General features: G+C 42.3%; 2 protein-coding genes across 5 annotated transcripts in view; one reads left to right on the top strand and one right to left on the bottom strand.

Moving 5' to 3' along the window:
* The window catches only part of LOC113432072 (vomeronasal type-2 receptor 26-like), a 492,433-nt gene that overhangs the window by 226,182 nt on the left and 246,996 nt on the right, over positions 1 to 19,255 (top strand). The window lies entirely within an intron of this gene.
* On the bottom strand, positions 769 to 18,595 carry LOC113425991 (uncharacterized). Of its 4 annotated transcripts, XM_087953826.1 has the most exons (5): positions 18,139 to 18,575; positions 15,203 to 15,346; positions 13,254 to 13,380; positions 11,565 to 11,622; positions 769 to 4,706 (listed from the first exon to the last, which is right to left on the bottom strand). In XM_087953826.1, the coding sequence occupies exons 1-5, from the start codon at positions 18,226 to 18,228 to the stop codon at positions 2,840 to 2,842; spliced, it is 2,286 nt and encodes a 761-aa protein (XP_087809952.1). In that variant the 5' UTR covers positions 18,229 to 18,575; the 3' UTR covers positions 769 to 2,839. The 4 variants fall into 4 exon arrangements, with proteins under 4 accessions (XP_087809952.1, XP_087809953.1, XP_087809954.1 ...); XM_087953827.1 differs by lacking the exon at positions 11,565 to 11,622 and having other exon boundaries at positions 769 to 4,704; positions 18,139 to 18,595; XM_087953828.1 differs by lacking the exons at positions 11,565 to 11,622; positions 13,254 to 13,380 and having other exon boundaries at positions 769 to 4,704; positions 18,139 to 18,394.

Raw genomic sequence — 19,255 nt, 5'->3', positions numbered from 1 at the left:
AATTCTACTGTATAGTGCAGTGTTGGTGCGGTGTCGGGGGTTTTCAGTTCAATGTGTGGAGTGTGAAGGATGTGCGTTTGTGTTTATTTTCATGGTCATGATGTGCACTGAAGATGGTGTTTGATTTCGTTGCATGAGGTGCAATGACAATTAAAGTAAAACTAGTCAGCCTCTTGTCCCCAACAATCTGGGTCCTCATTTTACCAACCTCAGAAGGATAGAAGGCTGAGTCAACCTTGAACCTGATGAGATTCGAACTGCCAAATTACAGGCAGCCGGCTGTCAGCAGAAGCAGCCTGCAATATCTGCATTCTAATCACTGCACCCTCGCCCCAAACTGAGTTACACCCAGTGGAAGAAGGGGTTAGTTGCAGTGGTGGGATTCAATTTTTTTTTACTACCGGTTCCGTGGGCATGGCTTGGTGGGCTTGGCAGGGGAAGGATACTGTAAAATCTCCAGTCAGGAGTGCTATTTGCTGGTTCTCCAAACTACTCAAAATTTCCAGCACCGGTTCTCCAGAACTGGTCAGAACCTGCTGAATACCACCTCTGGTTAGTTGCCCATTTCACCTTGTGTGTTTGATACCTGTGTGACAAGGTTATTCCTCTTGCATCAACTCCAATCTACATCAAAGCAACAGTGATATCAAGCATAATTTAGCTACAAAAGGGTCTTTTGGGCAATCATGGAATCAAAGTCTGGCTTTAAAACCTGAGTCTTAAGCTCTCAGAGCAGTTAGGTTTATATAATGACAACAGACCCTTAAATAAACTTTTTCCATTATTTCAAATTTCTTTGTATTCGTGGAATGCAATGACAATAAAGGTAAAATTCAAATTCATTTGCACATTGTGCTAATTCACAATACTTTCATAGAGACATCTTAACTAGACATTGGATATCTCTGTAGTGTTGCTGTAGCTTATTAATAATGTATAAAATATATTGGACAATTGATACAGAAACTGCTGGTAATTGAAGACTTCTCAGCTCTCCATCTGTATTTCACCACTTATATTGAAATTTGTTCCTCTTTTTCACTGTCTTTTATTTTTTTATACCTCTATTCATATGAACATTATTCCTTTTTTCTTTGTATGTACAACCAAAAAATGAAGAAATAAATGAAATTAAACTTTTAGGTCTTGAGGAATTACATTTCAAAAATTCAGTGGCAAAAGAAATAAAATACCAGCAAGTAATAGAATATTTGTAGCTCAGGGCTGAACTGCAGGCTCCTTGGTGCTCTCGGATCTTGTTTTTTTCTTGTAGATGTTTCATTACCATACTAGATAATACCATCAGTGCAATTTGGTAATGAAACATGTGCGACAAAACAACTAAGCTCAGAGATCACCAAGGACTCCCACATATCAGGAACTGCTCAATACAATCATAAGCTAAAAAGCATTTCTGGTTTTCCCTTCTTTTGGCCAAATCGAAAGCACTAGATATTCCAATAGATCATTTTCTTTTATTAGCCCCTTTTCTGAATATCTTTTGCCAACTGTAAATCATTCAGCCTGAACATTCCCAAGACCATCACTGCAACTCCATGCTATTTTGACAGCATTCCAGTTTGGGACTCTTTCAATCTTTTATCTTTTATTTATTTATTTCAAGCATTCCTTTTCAAACAGGGATCTCCAACTTCAGCCATTTTAGGACTTGTGGAGTTCAACTCCCAGAATTCCCCAGCCAGCATGACTGACTGAGGAATTCTGGGAGTTGAAGTCAGAATATAGATACAGAATACAGATAATCAAAGTTGGAAGGAACCTTGTAGGTCATCTAGTCCAACCCCCCATCCAAGCAGGAGACCCTACATCAAATAGCAGTCCAATCTCTTCTTGAAAGTCTCAAGGGATGATGTTACCACAACTTCTGAAGGCAAGCTGTTCCATGGGTTGACTGTTCTCACTGTCAGAAAGTTTCTCCTTATTTCCAGGTTAAATCTATCCTTGTTCAGTTTCCATCCATTATTCCTTATCTGGCCTATAGGCACTTTAGAAAATAGCTTGACCCCTTTCCTCTCTGTGGCAGCCCCTCAAATATTGGGACACTGCTATCCTGTCTCCCCTGGCCCTTCTCTTAACTAGACCTAGCCATGCCTACTTCCTGTAACCGTTCTTCGTATGTTTTAGTCTCCAGTCCCCTAATCATTCTGGTTGCTCTTCTCTGTACTTTTTCTAGAATCTCAACATCCTTTTTTACAGTGTGGTGACCAAAACATGCAGTACTCTAGGTGTGGTCTTACTAAGGCTTTATAGAGTGGTATTAGTACCTCACTTGATGTTCATTGTATCCCTCTGTTAATACAATTTAGGATTGCATTACCTTTTTTGGCTGCTGCTGCACACTGCTGGCTCATATTTAGCTGGTTGTCCACTAAGACTCCAAGATCCCTCTCACAGTTACTGCTATTGAGCCTGGTTTCACCCAGTCTATATGTGTACTTTTGGTTTTTCTTGCCTAAGTATAGGACTTGACTTTTCTCTACATTGAATTTCATTTTGTTAGATAAGTCCACAAGTCTTAAAGCTGCCAAAGTTGGAGACCCCTGATTTATCGTATTTTCTTTGCCAATTCTATTTCAGTGATGTTCCTGAAAAATTTCTCCAGACATTCCTCCCAAAAGAAGGCTTTTTCTGGAAAATAAGGGCGGAATCCTTTCTGAATCTCTTCGCACACTGTGCATTTTTATGATTCTCCCACATGGATTCCTTTAGGCCTGATAAGGCTACCCTTCCAAATGAACACCACAGACCACATATTTCTATGTTTTTTCCAGGAAGGTCCCTTTTGGAGAAAAAGAAGATTTGGAATAAAGCTCCCAATTTAGGATTTTTCTCTTTTGTGGGTCTGTTTGTGTTGAGAAAGGTGATTTTTCTGTCTGAAGCTTTTTTCACATGCCGTACATTTGTAGGGTTTCTCTCCTGTGTGAATTCTTTTGTGTTTGATAAGGTTCGCGTTCTGAGTGAAACTCTTTCCACATTCCAGGCATTTATATGGTTTTTCTCCCGTGTGGATCCTTTTGTGACGAATAAAGTCACTGTCCTTACGGAAGCTCTTTCCGCACTCTGGGCAGTTATATGGTTTTTCCCCCGTGTGGATTCTTATATGGATTTTAAGAATTGAACATCTACTGAAAGCCTTTCCACACTTCAAACACTGATACGGTTTTTCTCCACTATGGGTTTGTTGATGATATCTAAGGACAAAGTTATAAGAAAATCTCTTTCCGCACTCGGTGCATTGATACGGCTTCTCTCCCGTGTGTTTTCTTTTATGAGACGTAAGGCAACTCCTTTTATTAAAACCCTTCCCGCACTCCAGACATTTATATGGTTTTTCCTCTATGTGAATCTTTTTATGGCAGCTGAAGTCACTGCTGCAGCTGAAACGCTTCCCGCATTCCTCGCACTTGTATGGTTTCTCCCCCGTGTGAATCCTTTTGTGCTGCAGGAGTTTATAGTTCTGACTGAAACTCTTTCCACACTCCAGGCATGTGTAAGGTTTCTCCCCTGTGTGGATGGCTTTGTGTTGGAAAAGAGTGCTATTCTGACTGAAGCCTTTCCCGCATTCCGAGCACCGGTAGGGCCTTTCCCCTGTGTGAATGGTTTTATGTTGCAAAAGGCTACTTTTCAGGTGGAACTTCTTCCCACACTCCAAGCATTGGTAGGGTTTCTCTCCTGTGTGAATTCTTCTGTGGGTCATGAGTTGAGAGTCTCGCCTGAAGCTCTTCCCACACTCTGCGCACTTGTACGGTTTTTCTCCCGTGTGGATCTTTCTGTGGTAATCAAGGACACCAACGTCGCGGAAGCTCTTCCCACACTCCATACACCAGTACGGTTTCTCCTCCGTGTGTCTTTGTTCGTGCTTCAGAAGGCTGGAACGGCCACTGAACTTCTTCCCGCACTGCAGACACGTATACGGTTTCTCGCCCGTGTGGGTCCGTTGATGTCTCGTAAGATGACCGCTCTGATTGAATCTTTTTCCGCACAGCAGGCATACATACGGTTTCTCCCCTGTGTGGATCCTTTTGTGGGTGACAAGGTTGGTTCTCTCAGTGAAAGTCTTTCCGCAATCCAGGCATTGGTAGGGTTTCTCCCCCGTGTGGATTCTTTCATGTATAGTAAGGTTCCCTCTCTGAGTGAAGGTCTTTTCACACTGAAGACATTTGTAGGGTTTCTCCTTTGGAGGAATTTGGGGAGGTAAAATAAGCAATCGTTTCTTACTGAAATCCACTCCACACTCATATGATTTTTCCTCTTTATGGGAAATTATGTGACCACTGAAACTGAAATTCTCCTCACAATTTATAAATGCGTATGGTGTCTCTCGGATGTACGATGGGCGATGTAAAGCAAGGTAGGAGGTCGAGCTGATACTTTGCCCATCCTCTTGATATTCATATTGTTCCTCTTCTGTCTGGGTTGGATAATATTTAATGAAATCAGTGTTCTCTTTGTCTTCTTTGCCATATCTGAGATATTTCCCTTCTTTTTCTTGTTGGTGAGCTTCCTGGGCTGGGAGATAAAGGACTTCACTGTATCCAGAAGATTCCTTTCTTCCATTCACTTTATAGTTTTTCTTCCTCTCTCGTGATGGTTCTTGATCTACAAGTGTGTCTTTTTCAGATTGGATCATTTGGAATACGATTATGCTGGGCTCCTTGTAGTTTTCATGCTCCAGCCCAAAAGCTGATTTGAAGAAAATGAAAAATAAAAGTTAATCGTTGCATACATCATAGAAAAACAGTACACCTGTTACAGGTAATCCTTGACCTACAACTCTAATTGAGCCTGGAATTAATTTCATAGTGTCAACTCATAAAACATTTCTATGCCTGTTTTATAGTTGCCAACAGAAAGAAGTTTGGGGAAGGAGTTTGAAAGAGCAATGCAGCAGTTTGGAATCGAAAGTGCGTTCCATTCATATTTTTCAGAGATTGTAACTAGGCGACTGAAGTTTCTGCCACGCAAATCTCTAATCGGAGAACATGATTGAGGACTCTTGGCTATGGACATGTTTTGTTGGAGAATATGAATTATGATACACCCAGAGGGGTGGGGGAAAACCAGGGTCAAGGGGGACAGTGAATTACGTGTCTCAGAATTGGTTACATCCAGGTCATGCCGACATGTTAACTCCCAATAAATCCTTTGAAGTTTTGGAAGTTTGGCTTGAGACTCATGATTTAATTGGGGTAACTGCCGGAATCCTGACAGCTAGCCGATTCTGAAACACGTAATTCACTGTCACCCTTGACAGAATCCTGACACATAGTTTGTGGTGGTCATTAAATGGATCACCACGTGAACGTGCCCAATATTATGCTGTGTTTTGCAGCATTCGTTAAACAAATGTGGCAATCGTTCAGCAAATCAGTTTGCTCCTATGGGCATTCATTGCCAGAAATCAGATGTAAAACACCTGAAACCAGCAAAAAAATACCAAAAGTTGCAGTCACTTGACCTTGGGATGCTGCAAATACCAACCTGTCGGAATGGGACAACTCACCACGGCCAACTTGCTGTGGGCAACTCACCACAGCCAACTCACTGTGGGACAGCTTTTTTGTGTGTGTGTTTTAATGACCCCGTAATCCCTTGCATCAGGGTGGAGTCAGGGCAACTGAATGGAGCTAAGTGTTTACTGGCTGGATGCCCTTCCTGTCACCAATGCAGAGTTCTTGCAGCTGATATTTACTCATTGTGCCTAGAGAGAGAAATATCAGCCGCTACCTAGGATCGAACTCATAGTCTCCTAAATATGAGGCGAAAGCTCCACCTCTAGGCCACAGCACCATTTGATTGTGGGATGGCTTGCTGCAAGACAATTTAACAATTCTATTTAATTATTTAAAGCAAATAAAAAAAAATATTTCAATTTGTGCCATTCACATTTCATTCTGTCCCTCCTTTTGCACCCTTTCTTTAATAATTCTACTCCGCCATTTCTTTGATATTAGTGTAAGTCTTGTCCTGCAGCGAGTTGGCCACGGAAAGTTGGCTGTAGTGAATTGGCTGTGGCGATTTGTCACAGACCCCAAACCTGTTGCCTTGGGCCCAAAATGAAATCAAGGGACTGCAGGTTGGGGGAAGGGCAGCCATGGAGATGTGTGGCATCTATCAGAACTTCAAAAGCAGGTCATAATTAGCTCTGGAGAGGTCCATTGTAACTTCAAATGGTTGCTAAGCAACCAGTCAGTTCAGCAAGAATGACCGTTACTGCCAGTCACATCTACCCGACCCATTAGAGCGGGAAGGCACGGAATGTTGTGGGTCCCATCCCTGAGGGAGATACACCTAGTGGGACCCAGAAGAAAGGCCTTCTCTGTGGTGGTTCCCTCTTCCTGAAACATCATTCTCCTCAGAGATTAGAATGGCCCCCACTCTAGAACTCTCTGGAAGGGCACTGAAGACCTGGTTTTGCCAATGGGCCTGGGGAACCCAGAGTAGGATGGAGTCCATCAAATGGCTAGTGTGATCTGCTGTCATCGGGGCGGGGGATGGGAGTTGGGGGATGATTTTTTTTATTTTTATTTGTTCCAGATTTTGTTCTATTGTACTTTCTTTTGTCCATTTTTTATCATCCCTTTGTCTCATCCCTTATGAAAAAAAAGAAAATCAGTTTCTCCTGAAATCATTAATCAGAGTATGATGCCTTTCTATCTCCCCCTAAGTTAATCAAATTAATCTTTAAAATAATATCTAATACCCAATCAGATTTTGCTTGGTACATTCTATCTAACTAATACATCCAACACAATTAAGTGCATAATTAGAGAATAAATCCAAATATTAAAAGAAATACTATAATAAAAATTTTATAATAACATCAATACCATAATTTTATTAAACTCTTTAATTAAAACAATATTCTAAACCTCTCCTATTATTAAGTTTTAAAACCAATCATTTTTAAACATTTTAACATTTTAATCTCTTATCAACTCTTAAACCATTGCAATACTACCATCTCATCTTATGTACCTTGCAAAATCTTTTTTTTTTAAAAAAAAATTATACTTTATCCATTATCCATAAAAATTCCTTTTTCCATTTAATTTCAAAACGTTGTAGCTTTTCTCCACCTTTTCCCTTTCTTTCTTTTCCCAACAAACCTTTCTACCCCCCTTCTTCTAGCCTCTGCCTTACCGGCTTCCCTTCTCTGTCGTATTTCTTTTCCCCTTTGTTTACAATCATCATATTGGTTTTGCACTTTATTTTTCCCTTTCTTAAATGTTTTTTAGATCTTAAGTCCTTAAATCCTTTAGTTTTCTTCTTTTCTCTTCTTTTCTTTTCTTTCTCTCTTCCTTTTTTCTGGATCAAATTCTGAGATTCATTAAAGATGGCTCCTTCCTTTCTTTCTTGTTCCTCTGCTGTCTTCATCTGTTGTAATTTTTGTTGATAATTAGTAAGCGCCATTTCTAAGAAAAGGAAAGCTTCTTCCACACCATTTCTTAGTTCCTCAACAGAAAGAGCCATTATAAATCTTCTTTTCTTTTCTCCTTCTTTCTTCTTACAACAACCAGAATATTCAAAAGAAAATAAAAAGATAGAACAGTCCCAAAGTTATCAATCAGTCCAAACCAAGGCAGAGTTCTCACTTTCTCCTTCTGGGGTGATATCAATCAAAGAGAAAGAAAGTCCATAATCTGTTTAAAGTCTTGTTACAATATATTCTAGTCTTCAAATCCTTAAGGCATCTGCTCCAACAAATCTTAGCATACAAATATTTTCTTTTAATCCTCTCTCTTCCCACTCATCGCTTAAAACCAATTTCCACCTAAAAATAGGTTTCTTAATATCCAGTTATTTATTCCGTAGGAAAAGAGGGAAAGCTATCCTTTCAGCACCTTCAAGCAGCCGCTTTTTTCCTCTTCTGGCAGGTATTATTCAGAAAGTCATACTTTTCAGGAATTTTATTAAATATGTCTTAGAGTCCTAGGAGCCAAGAAAAACTTTCTCCTCTCAATCACTTTCTCCACTTCCTCCTGCGCATTCTTACCCGGCTGCCAGCTTCTTTGTGGCGGCCATTACGGACCCCGCTGCACCGAGTCCTGGGAAAAGGGGTTCTGCCGGCCAGGAGGGGTCTGCAACACCCCAGTCCTTCTCCGGATCCCCTACCTTCAGCTGCCCCTGCAGGGCAGCCTAGCTCGTGCCCGGCTGGGTCGGAGCCCCAAAACGGCTAGCGCGGCAGGGATCGCGCAGCCGCTAAATCCTGCCGCTCGCGGCCGACAAACCGGAACCTTCTATTGTACTTTATTAATTTGATTTGTTAGTTTTTTATTGTTTTTTTATTTTTATTTTTTTGTTTTAAATATGGTTTCACATTGTGTAAGCCGCCTCGAGTCGCCATGAGTGAGTAGGCGGCCATATAAATTAAATAAATAAATAAATAAAATAAAAAGAAATGAATTTCTGGGTATCCAAGATTTTGTTGGTTTCCTCTTCATATGCCTAGAAGAAACCAAACTTTGTGTGTGTGTGTGTGTGTGTGTGTGTGTGTGTGTGTGTGTTTCTGGCTGAGACATTATATTCTTTTGGACTCTTTCCTACTTTCATTTCATGAGGAATTTCTGTTTATTTTCCTAGCAGAAAAAACTGTCAGATATTCATGAACCGGAATAGAGCTTAGTAACAAAGTCAGCCAATGAATAGGCACAGCAACAGACCGGCCAATGAGACCTGAATTGGAAAGTGAAACTGAAAGTAGCCTGGGTGTGGCTCTAGTCTCTGCTCTGAACTCTGAAACTGCTGCCTGTGTTTTCATTGTTACTTTGGAAGAATCAGCTATTGGAATTGTGCATTTTACTCGTTATGATGTATATAAAGAAGTTAATGAATCCTGCTGAATCAGTCATCTCTGTGTGGTTTCCGTATTTGAATGTCTGCTACATAATCTAACAAAAACCACTGCTCTTTGCTGGCTGAAAGACTGAATCATCAACAGCAAGGGAGAATGGAGAACAAAATGAAAAAAAAAAGCAAAGCTGTAAGGGTCTGAACGGGACAACAGGCTTCACCAGACCCCTGGCAAGATGGGGTCTGGACCTAAGGATCCAAATGTTTTTTTCATCTTTAGTTCTGGATAGGTTTGCTCTACCCCAGACAGACCTGGTTTGTTACCTGGGAGTTCTCCGACTTGTGACTTCTGCTCAAAGAGCAGGTGGCAATTGTGGCTACGAAGTTTTTCACACAACTGTGTATAGTACTCTTAGTTGCACCTTTACATGGATTATGAGCAGTGGTGGGATTCCATTTTTTTAACTACCGGTTCTGTGGGCGTGGCTTGGTGGGCGTGACAGGGGAAGGATATTTATTGTAAAATCTCCATTCCCACCCAACTCCAGGGGGAAGGTTACTGCAAAATCCCATTCCCTCCCCACTCCACTAACCTGCTTTCCAGCTCTGTTCTCCTGTGCAGGGCAACAAAGAAGACCCAGCCGATCAGCTGGGAGGCAGAGAATAGATGGGGGCAGGGCCAGTCAGAGGTGGGATTTGCTGGTTCTCTGAACTACTCAAAATTTATGCTACTAGTTCTCCAGAACTGGTCAGAACCTGCTGAATACCCACCTCTGATTATGAGGCCCTGCACACAGTCATTCATGCCCTAGTCATCTCTTGCTTGGATTATTGCAATGTGTACTACATTGGGTTACCCTTGAAGGGTATTCAGAAGATACAGCAGGTGCAGAAGGCAGCTACGTGCACAGTTCTCGGGGCCCTAGGGTGGCCCACGTGACACCACTGTTGCGCGAGCTGTATTGGTTGCCAGTCTGCCACTGGGTCCAGTTCAATATGTTGGTTACAGTAAAGAGCTTCCTTAGTTCAAAACTGGTTTTTGAGTTCCTGTTGTCCAATTCATAATATTTTTGCTTTAAAAAATAAAAGTAGGGATGTTATCTTCTCAATCTTAAAAAATGTTAATCCTCCCCCCACTTTCTATTTGTTTACGTCTATTTATATTTTACTTGGGGATTTTCGGTTTAATGTGTGGAGTGTGAAGGATGTGTATTTGTGTTTATTTTCATGGTCATGATGTGCACTGAAGATGGTGTTTGATTTCGTTGTACGAGGTGCAATGACAATAAAGTAAACTACACCTATTACTTATCCTGCCTGCTGCCTGTGTTTTCATTGTTACTTTGGAAGAATCAGCTATTGGAATTGTGCATTTTACTCGTTATGATGTATATAAAGAAGTTAATGAATCCTGCTGAATCAGTCATCTCTGTGTGCTTTCCGTATTTGAATGTCTGCTACATAATCTAACAAAAACCACTCTGCTCTTTGCTGGCTGAAAGACTGAATCATCAACAGCAAGGGAGAATGGAGAACAAAATGAAAAAAAAAAAAGCAAAGCTGTAAGGGTCTGAACGGGGACAACAGGCTTCACCAGACCCCTGGCAAGATGGGGTCTGGACCTAAGGATCCAAATGTTTTTTTTCATCTTTAGTTCTGGATAGGTTTGCTCTACCCCAGACAGACCTGGTTTGTTACCTGGGAGTTCTCCGACTTGTGACTTCTGCTCAAAGAGCAGGTGGCAGTTGTGGCTACGAAGTTTTTCACACAACTGTGTATAGTACTCTTAGTTGCACCTTTACATGGATTATGAGCAGTGGTGGGATTCCATTTTTTTTAACTACCGGTTCTGTGGGCGTGGCTTGGTGGGCGTGACAGGGGAAGGATATTTATTGTAAAATCTCCATTCCCACCCAACTCCAGGGGGAAGGTTACTGCAAAATCCCATTCCCTCCCCACTCCACTAACCTGCTTTCCAGCTCTGTTCTCCTGTGCAGGGCAACAAAAGAAGACCCAGCCGATCAGCTGGGAGGCAGAGAATAGATGGGGGCAGGGCCAGTCAGAGGTGGGATTTGCTGGTTCTCTGAACTACTCAAAATTTATGCTACTAGTTCTCCAGAACTGGTCAGAACCTGCTGAATACCCACCTCTGATTATGAGGCCCTGCACACAGTCATTCATGCCCTAGTCATCTCTTGCTTGGATTATTGCAATGTGTACTACATTGGGTTACCCTTGAAGGGTATTCAGAAGATACAGCAGGTGCAGAAGGCAGCTACGTGCACAGTTCTCGGGGCCCTAGGGTGGCCCACGTGACACCACTGTTGCGCGAGCTGTATTGGTTGCCAGTCTGCCACTGGGTCCAGTTCAATATGTTGGTTACAGTAAAGAGCTTCCTTAGTTCAAAACTGGTTTTTGAGTTCCTGTTGTCCAATTCATAATATTTTTGCTTTAAAAAATAAAAGTAGGGATGTTATCTTCTCAATCTTAAAAAATGTTAATCCTCCCCCCCACTTTCTATTTGTTTACGTCTATTTATATTTTACTTGGGGATTTTCGGTTTAATGTGTGGAGTGTGAAGGATGTGTATTTGTGTTTATTTTCATGGTCATGATGTGCACTGAAGATGGTGTTTGATTTCGTTGTACGAGGTGCAATGACAATAAAGTAAACTACACCTATTACTTATCAGTTCTTCACTTGAGAATCTAATTAATTCAATCCTGGTCATTTGCTTTATATGTTCAGCTTTTATTACTTTCATGGGGTTCCACCTTGTGGTTAGTGATTCTTTATTTCGTTTATGATCTATTTAACAAGAATTAAAATCAGAAGCATGGTTTGAATCAAAATGTATTGAGCAATTTCTGTTCCGTTAAGTAATTCTTCTTGGTCCATCTATATGCCTTTAATTCCTCTGCCTTTTGGCAAATTTGCTTTACTAGCCTCATTCTTCTCTCAATTCTTACCCGTTATGGCAGTACTTAGCCTCAGCATTGGGTATTTTAATTAAGAACAGATGAAATTTTGGGAGAATGAAACTGAAGGGAAGGCAATTAGGGAAGAAGTATTTTCAAGATTGGTTAGAAGAATGGTAGTGATATGTCAAAAAGGAGGAACTGAAACTAAGAATATATATTGATCAGACAAAGCTCAAAACATAGTGAGAATTCTGAGAAGCTAAACAGCAGATGCATATAATATCAATTGAGAAATGTTAACATATAAATTTGCTTTGCTTTGGGCAGTGGCTGCAATACTTTTTAACGCATTAACTGGATTCAGTGCTACTTATATTCTTGAAATCATCCCAGGATTCCAGATATCTTCTTTAACTGTAGCTTATAAACTAAAGCCACGGTGGCCCAGTGGTTAGAATGCAGTACTGCAGGCTACTTCTGCTGCCTGCCGGCTGCCTGCAATTTGACAGTTCAAATCTCACTAGGCTCAAGGTTGACTCAGCCTTCCATCCTTCTGAGGTGGGTAAAATCAGGGGTGGGATGCAAATATTTTTACTACCGGTTCTGTGGGCGTGGCTTTTTTTCCAGCAATGCCCCCCCTCCCACGGTGCTGTTTTTTTGCCTCCTGGGCCTCAGGGAAGGCCCCTGGGAGGCCGTTTTTTCTCTCAGAAGGCATCCCTGAGGCCCAGGAGGCAAAAAAACAGAATGCTGTGTGGCCCTCCTGCACACCCCTTTTTGCCTTCTGGGCCTCAGGGAAGCCTCCTGGACGAAGCAGTGAGACAGCAATACCAGCACAGCTGATCGTCGGGAGGAAAAAAGAAAAAAAAATACAGGTTTGGCTGAACTGGTAGCTGTTTTTTTTAAACTACCGATTCGGCTGAACGGTAGCATTTTTTACTACTGGTTCACTTGAACCAGGCCGAACCGGTAGAATAACACCACTGGGTAAAATGAAGACCCAAATTGTTGGGAGCAATAGGCTGACTGTAAACCACTTAGAGAGGGCTGTAAAACCACTCTAAAGTGGCATATAACTCTATGTGTTATTGCTATTGCTAAAGCACTGAGGGAAAACAATGCCACTTGTTCTCAGATTTACATGGAGTTTACAAATGATTTATTCACAGTCAAACCCTTTGACTAAACATGCCAGTGTGAGAACTTCCACTGGTTCTTAAACAACCTAGGAAAGTGAGTGCTTGTAAGGAAACAGATGTCAGAGACAATTCAGGGCAGTTATCTTCCTCCTCTGAAGCTTTTAGATTATGTGCTCTTGAATCAGACCAGACATCTTCACTTAAAGAATATCTTCAAATGTTCAGATGAAAAAGGATCCTATACAGTATCAACTTCTTCATATATTTATTTTGGTCTTAGAAAAGTCCCAGAATGTCCTTCTCCTAACTCCTCTTTCTGAGCACTTATGGCAACCAAAGACTTTCCACCATTAACTGAACCCAGAGCAAAACAGGTCCTTACCCAGAGCGGCCACATTCCTAGAATTCTCCAGCATGACTTCCGCATGCAAGGCTCTCTGGCTGGGATCCAGCAGCGCCCACTCCTCCTCCGTGAAATACACAGCCACCTCCTCAAAGGATACAAAGCCCTGAAAGTCAAAGAATATATGTTCCTCAGCAGAAGTCCCACAAAGTTTCCTTCCAGATTTTCAATTCCCCGAAAGGTGACTTTTGCAGGAGAGAAAATGCTCCTTTTCTGACATGACATACTGCTAGTAGTGGGTTTTATACAGTTTCACTTTGGAAGCATCCACAAGTGCACAAAGATGAAATTAAAATATGCATGTTGCAGTAACGACACAACCATCCTGGAGAGATTTTCTTTAGATCAAAATGGAACCCTAGATGATCTGAGGGAGAAAGGTAACCCCAAAAAAGCCAATGCAATTTTAACAGGGGGATTCAATCTAGCTTACAAGAGGTACTAATACCACTCTATAAAGCCTTAGTAAGACCACGTCTAGAGTACTGCATCCAGTTTTGGTCACCACACTATAAAAAAAGATGCTGAGACTCTAGAAAGAGTGCAGAGAAGAGGAATAAAGATGATTAGGGGACTGGAAGCTAAAACATATGAAGAACAGTTACAGGAACTGGGCATGGCTGGTCTAGTGAAGAGAAGGACCAGAGGAGACATGATAGCAGTCTTCCAATATCTGAGGGGCTGTAATAGAGAGGAGGTGGTCAACCCCTTTTTCAAAGCACCTGAAGGCCAGACAAGAAATTATTGACGGAAACTGATCAAGGAGAGATTCAAGCTGGAAATAAGAAGAAATTTTCTGATAGTGAGAACAATCAAACAGTACAACAGCTTGCCTTCAGAAGTTGTGGGAGCTTTATCACTGGAGGCTTTCAAGAAAAGACTGGACAGCCACTTGTCAGAAATGGTATGGGGTCTCCTGCTTGAGCGAGGGGTTGGACTAGATGACCTACAAGGTTCCTTCCAACTCTGTTATTCTGTTTTGTTCCTCCTGCCTAGCTGAAATTAATTCTTGGCACAATTCACCTCAGAGAAAGACTTAAAAGGTCTAAGCATCTGTGCTGTCTCTTTTGCATGAAAACTGCCATTTCCTTTCCTAAATCCTTCCAAAAAGTTTAATCTTTTTTGTAGCTGCTTCTTTGATTCAGTAATCCAAAGTTGGTATATTTGATTTTTAATCTGATTAGAATTTAATGGCAATACCGATACTCCTCTTTTTGCAATAATTTTACCTCTTCAATTATTTTGATGGATTATGAGTATGCCTACTAATGAGTTTATAAAAGTGAATAAACAAAGGACCTGATACTTGCACATCGCTAAGATGTGAAAGCATAGCAGAGTCACTCATTGAATGGATGGTCTCTAAATGCAGTACATAAACATAATAAAAGTAAAATAACATTCACAAAATATACATTAAATAAAATCTTCTTTCCATTATACAGTGTCGGTTGGTACATATTTCTTGTGCACAATATCAACAGTCATTCCATCTTAATTTTATGTTACAGTTCATAATATATAAGACTACTATCCGCATAATATCATATTATTATCAAATCATTATCAGACTGTAATTGCAAGTTCACCTCATCCTTTTCGAGCAAGACTCAACTGTTATAAAACCTAGTTCATGTTTGTTTATGTTTGTTGTTAAAAATAAAAAAGTTACCAAAAAAAAGTAAAATAACATTCATCTTAGTTTTATAAAAGTACTGTAATCTGTTGCATTCATAAGAGCCTTAAATAATCAACTGATTCCATAAATGAATTTGAGCTCTCCAAATGCTGCATGTCAACAAGCAATTTGAGCACAGGACCAAGCCACTAAATCTTGGTCAGAATCCTTGATCACAATCTACATTCAGTCTCATGGAAAAAAAAAACAGATCCCGAAATGTTTCCCACCTCTGATGAAATTTCCCTACCTGAGCAGTCACTGATTCACCACAAAGAAGATTTCGATCCTCCTCAGAGTTATTCCTTCCCCAAAACTGCTCCATAGAGGGACGGGAAAAACTTTCTCTTCCTTCAGGAGGTACCAAGACTGTCTGCTTCAAGGATTCCTGCACCTGAAATGAACAGCCAGAATCACAAACGAACAAAAGTTAAAACAATTGAGCATTGGAAGAAGGGGATTCTTTTCTGCCTCCAAAACGGGACCAGTTTTATATCCCTGGGTGGAGAATGCAAATTGCTTGTGGGATTCTTCTAGATTATTCCAGCTGTAGAATAATCTGGATGGAGAAACAGCACTCCGGGATTGAAAGAGAGGGCTGTAAAGCAGTATATAAGTCTAAATGCTATTGCTAAAGCACTCAGGGAAAACAGTGCCATTTGTTCTCAAGATTTACATGGAGTTTACAAATGATTTACTCACAATCGAACTATTGACTTCACCCCATTCCTAAGAGGTCTGTAAAATCATAAGTGCACAATCATGCCTACCATCCCTGTCCTATTGTCCCCATTTATTATCCTATTGTCCCCATTTATTGTCCTATTGTCCTCATTTATTCGTGCCTATTTCCTGTATTCTTACTCCTGTTTATACTTATACCTATTATCTTGTAAGCGATTGACAAATCAAATAAATAAATAAATAAATAAACCACGGCCTTTTGACTAAACATGCCCTATTGCTACAGCTCTCTATTGCTATAGCTTGCATTTGGGTCTCCAAAACTGGATGGCGTCATATCCATAGTTGAAGATGGGAATTCCCTTGGGATTTCCCTTCTTCCTGTGGAATAAACTGGATGGGGAAAGAAGGACTCTAGGACTGAGAGGGGAGGGAAACCAAAGTCTCTTCTAGTGCTACAACTTGTATCTTGTGCAGGGGTGGGATTCTACTGGTTCTGTCCAGCTCTGTAGAACCGGTAGCTCTGAAGAGGAGCAGACATAGAACCGGTTCTATGTCTGCTGCTGTTTTGGCCCCGGGCTCTTACCTGGCTTTTATTTCCTGCTTTTTCAACCTCAGCTGCTTAGCGCGGCACAGCTGCGTTTGAAAAAGCAGAAAAAAAGTGCTTTTTCAAACGCTGTGCAACCATGCGCAGCACTGCTCAGCTGTCCAGGCTGCAAGCTGACAACGTTTCACATGTGCACGCAACGTGTGAAACATAAATCACCAAACCAATAGTTACACCGGTCAGTCCCATCCCTGATCTTGTGTCACCAAAGGGGCGGACTGTTATATTTGTTCTGTCTTTAATTACTGGCTGAATATAAAGACAGACAGGCCAAACTCTACAAAAACTTCCATACAAAGTTTCTTTATTGGGTCACAAGGCATTCTCAAGGTATAATTCATAGTTATGTCAAGATTCATCTTAATGTCCAAATCTTTGCATAGCTGACTTCATAGTGTAAAAGAATAGTGATCTTTCATTCCATAACAATGGGGCAAAGAGTGAGACACCAGCACGCTGCTGGGGTCCAAGCAGGAGTAAAGGAAACTCCCTCAACCCAACCAAGGGTCAATTTAGTGACCAATCAGGATTACAGATGTGACCACATGACATGAACTACATTTCCCATGATGCGTTAACATTTACCATGAAGCATTCCCTTAAGGGGACAGCTCCCAATTCTAATTTAACTATCTCAATTCCCAATTACCTACATACTGTCTGGACCAGTGGTTGCCAACCAGTGGGCCGCGGCCCACTGGAAAAATTTTTGGTGGGCTGCAGAGAAATCTCACCCCCAGAGCAGCCCCCAAAGCAATTAATCCAGGCTGCACAGAAACACAAAGCTGCGCCATCCACATGGCCACCGGGAACCCTCCCCGCCCACTCACTCCTTACCCAGCAAACTTGTCTGCTAAGTTGCTATTTTTCCTTTTTCTGACCATCATCTGTTCTGCTGTGCGGGGAGATTTAGATTAGCTAGGAAGCAGGAAATGGTTGGATTTCTTGCTTTCTAGCTAAGCACAGCCAAACCTCCCTTAGGACTGAAAGTTTGCTTGCAAGCAAATTCAGTGCAGACTCACGGCAAGCAAATTTGAGAGACTGAGCTAGCCAATGGCAGATAGATAGATCACTGAATGATTCTGTGAGCAACTCAATCTGCCCGCTTTGCCTGATTTTGGGTAAAAGTTGCTCTTTTTTAAAAATAAAAAATTCAATATTTACATGCATGGTGTGTTGTGAGTTAATTTTGTGAGTTTGCTTGCAGGCAAATTTTATGTGACAGACTGAGCTAGCCAATGGCAGATAGATAGATTTCTGAATGAATCTGTGATTCTGTGAGCAACTTAATCTGCCTGCCTGCTTTGCCTTATTTTGGGTAAAAGTTGCTCTTTTTTATAAAAAATTCAATATTTATATAAATATTTATAATATTTACATACAAGTCACGCCTAGCCAGTCACATGACCACCAAGCCACACCCACAAATTAGGCCACACCCACAGAACCAGTTTAGTGGTCCCCTGGATCTAAAATTATGAGTTTGGTGGTCCCTGAGGTCCAAAAGGTTGGCAACCCCTGCTCTGGACAGCACAATATCCATACTTGGAGATGCAAGTTCCTTTGGGATTCCCTCTTCCTCCCGTGAAATAACCTGGACGAGGAAAAGAAAACTCTGGGGCTGAAAATGGAGAGAAACCAACGTCTCTTCTAGTGCTAAACTTGCATTGGGGTCTCCAAAGCTGGATGGTGTCATATCCATAGTTGGAGATGCGAATTCCTTTGTGATTTCCTTCCCTTCTTGCTCCTGTGGAATAATCTGGAGAGGGGCAAAGAGGACCCCGGGACTGAAAATGCGGGGAAACCAAAGTCACTTCTATTGCTCCCTACCACCTGCTAGTTAAAAGGAAACCACGCCACCAGGAGATCTTCCAAGGAGGGGAATGTCCGCTCACCTGCAGCCTGCCCTCCTGGGCCCGAGGACGGCTGAGAGGGAAGGCCCCGGCCAGGACCACCGCTGCCGCCCGGGAGCAGCTCTCCGCCATCTCCTCCACTCGGGGATTCGGCCAGCCGGAGGGGTGTCGCTGCTGCAGGCGGCTGCAGACCGCCCGGGTACCCGTTGAGCCAGGCAACCCAAAGCGGCGGAAGCGCTCCGCCTCCTCCTCCTCCCCTTCGTCCCGCTCTGGATCTGGGGCAGCGCAGCTTGTTGCAGCCTCCGGAAGCCTGGGGCTAGGGGCGAGAGAGCGCTCCTTCCTAGAGCGTCGACCCTCCCACTCCCTCCCTTCTGCCTCCCCCCTCCCCTCTTTAAAACGTCCCCGGAGGCCGCCTCAATTCCCCCCCTCCCCTCCCGCCCCTTTCCTGCACAAGGCGACGGCTGTCCAAGCTCCCGCGCGCATGCCCCGTCCCAACGCTGAAGGGAAGGAAGAAGAGCGAATAAGCCGTGCGTGGTTCCTGCGGCTCCTTCCAAGACTTTTGAAGGATGGTGAATCGCAAGCAGCCTTGGGGGGCGTGGGGGGGATCAGAATCGGAATCGAGCTCGAAGGGACCTTGGAGGTCTTCTAGTCCAACCTTCTGCATACCTGTACCATTTCAGATAGGTGGCTGTTCAAGTCTCTTCTTAAAAAAAGCTCCAGCACCCACAGCTTCTGGTGGCAAGCTGTTCCACTGGTTCATTGTCCTCACTGTTAGGAAGTTCCTCCTTAATTCCAGGTTGTCTCTCTCCTAGAATAAGAGTAGGGATAGAATGGAATGGAATAGGAATACCAGAGTTGGAAGGGACCTTGGAGGTCTTCTAGTCCAGCCCCCTGCTCAACAGATCCTGTGCCATTTCAGATAGGTGGCTGTTCAGTCTCCTCTTAAAAAACCTCCAGTGATAAAAGCACCCACTTCTGGTGGCAAGCTGTTCCACTGGTTCATTGTCCTCACTGTTAGGAAGTCCCTCCTTAATCCCAGGTTGCTTCTCTCCTTTATTTAGTTTCCCTCCACCCTTTCTTGTCCTGCCTTCTGGTGCTTTGGAAAATAAACTGAACCCCCCTTCTTTGTGGCAACCTCTCAAATCATTGCCCCCACCCC

The sequence above is a fragment of the Notechis scutatus genome, chromosome 2 (genome assembly GCF_049901735.1).
Source record: "Notechis scutatus isolate UNSWTSFEM ecotype Mainland chromosome 2, rNotScu1.2, whole genome shotgun sequence".
Taxonomy (NCBI): domain Eukaryota; kingdom Metazoa; phylum Chordata; class Lepidosauria; order Squamata; family Elapidae; genus Notechis; species Notechis scutatus.
Note: the sequence above shows the minus strand (reverse complement) of the source record. Positions and strands in the feature narration are given on the sequence as shown.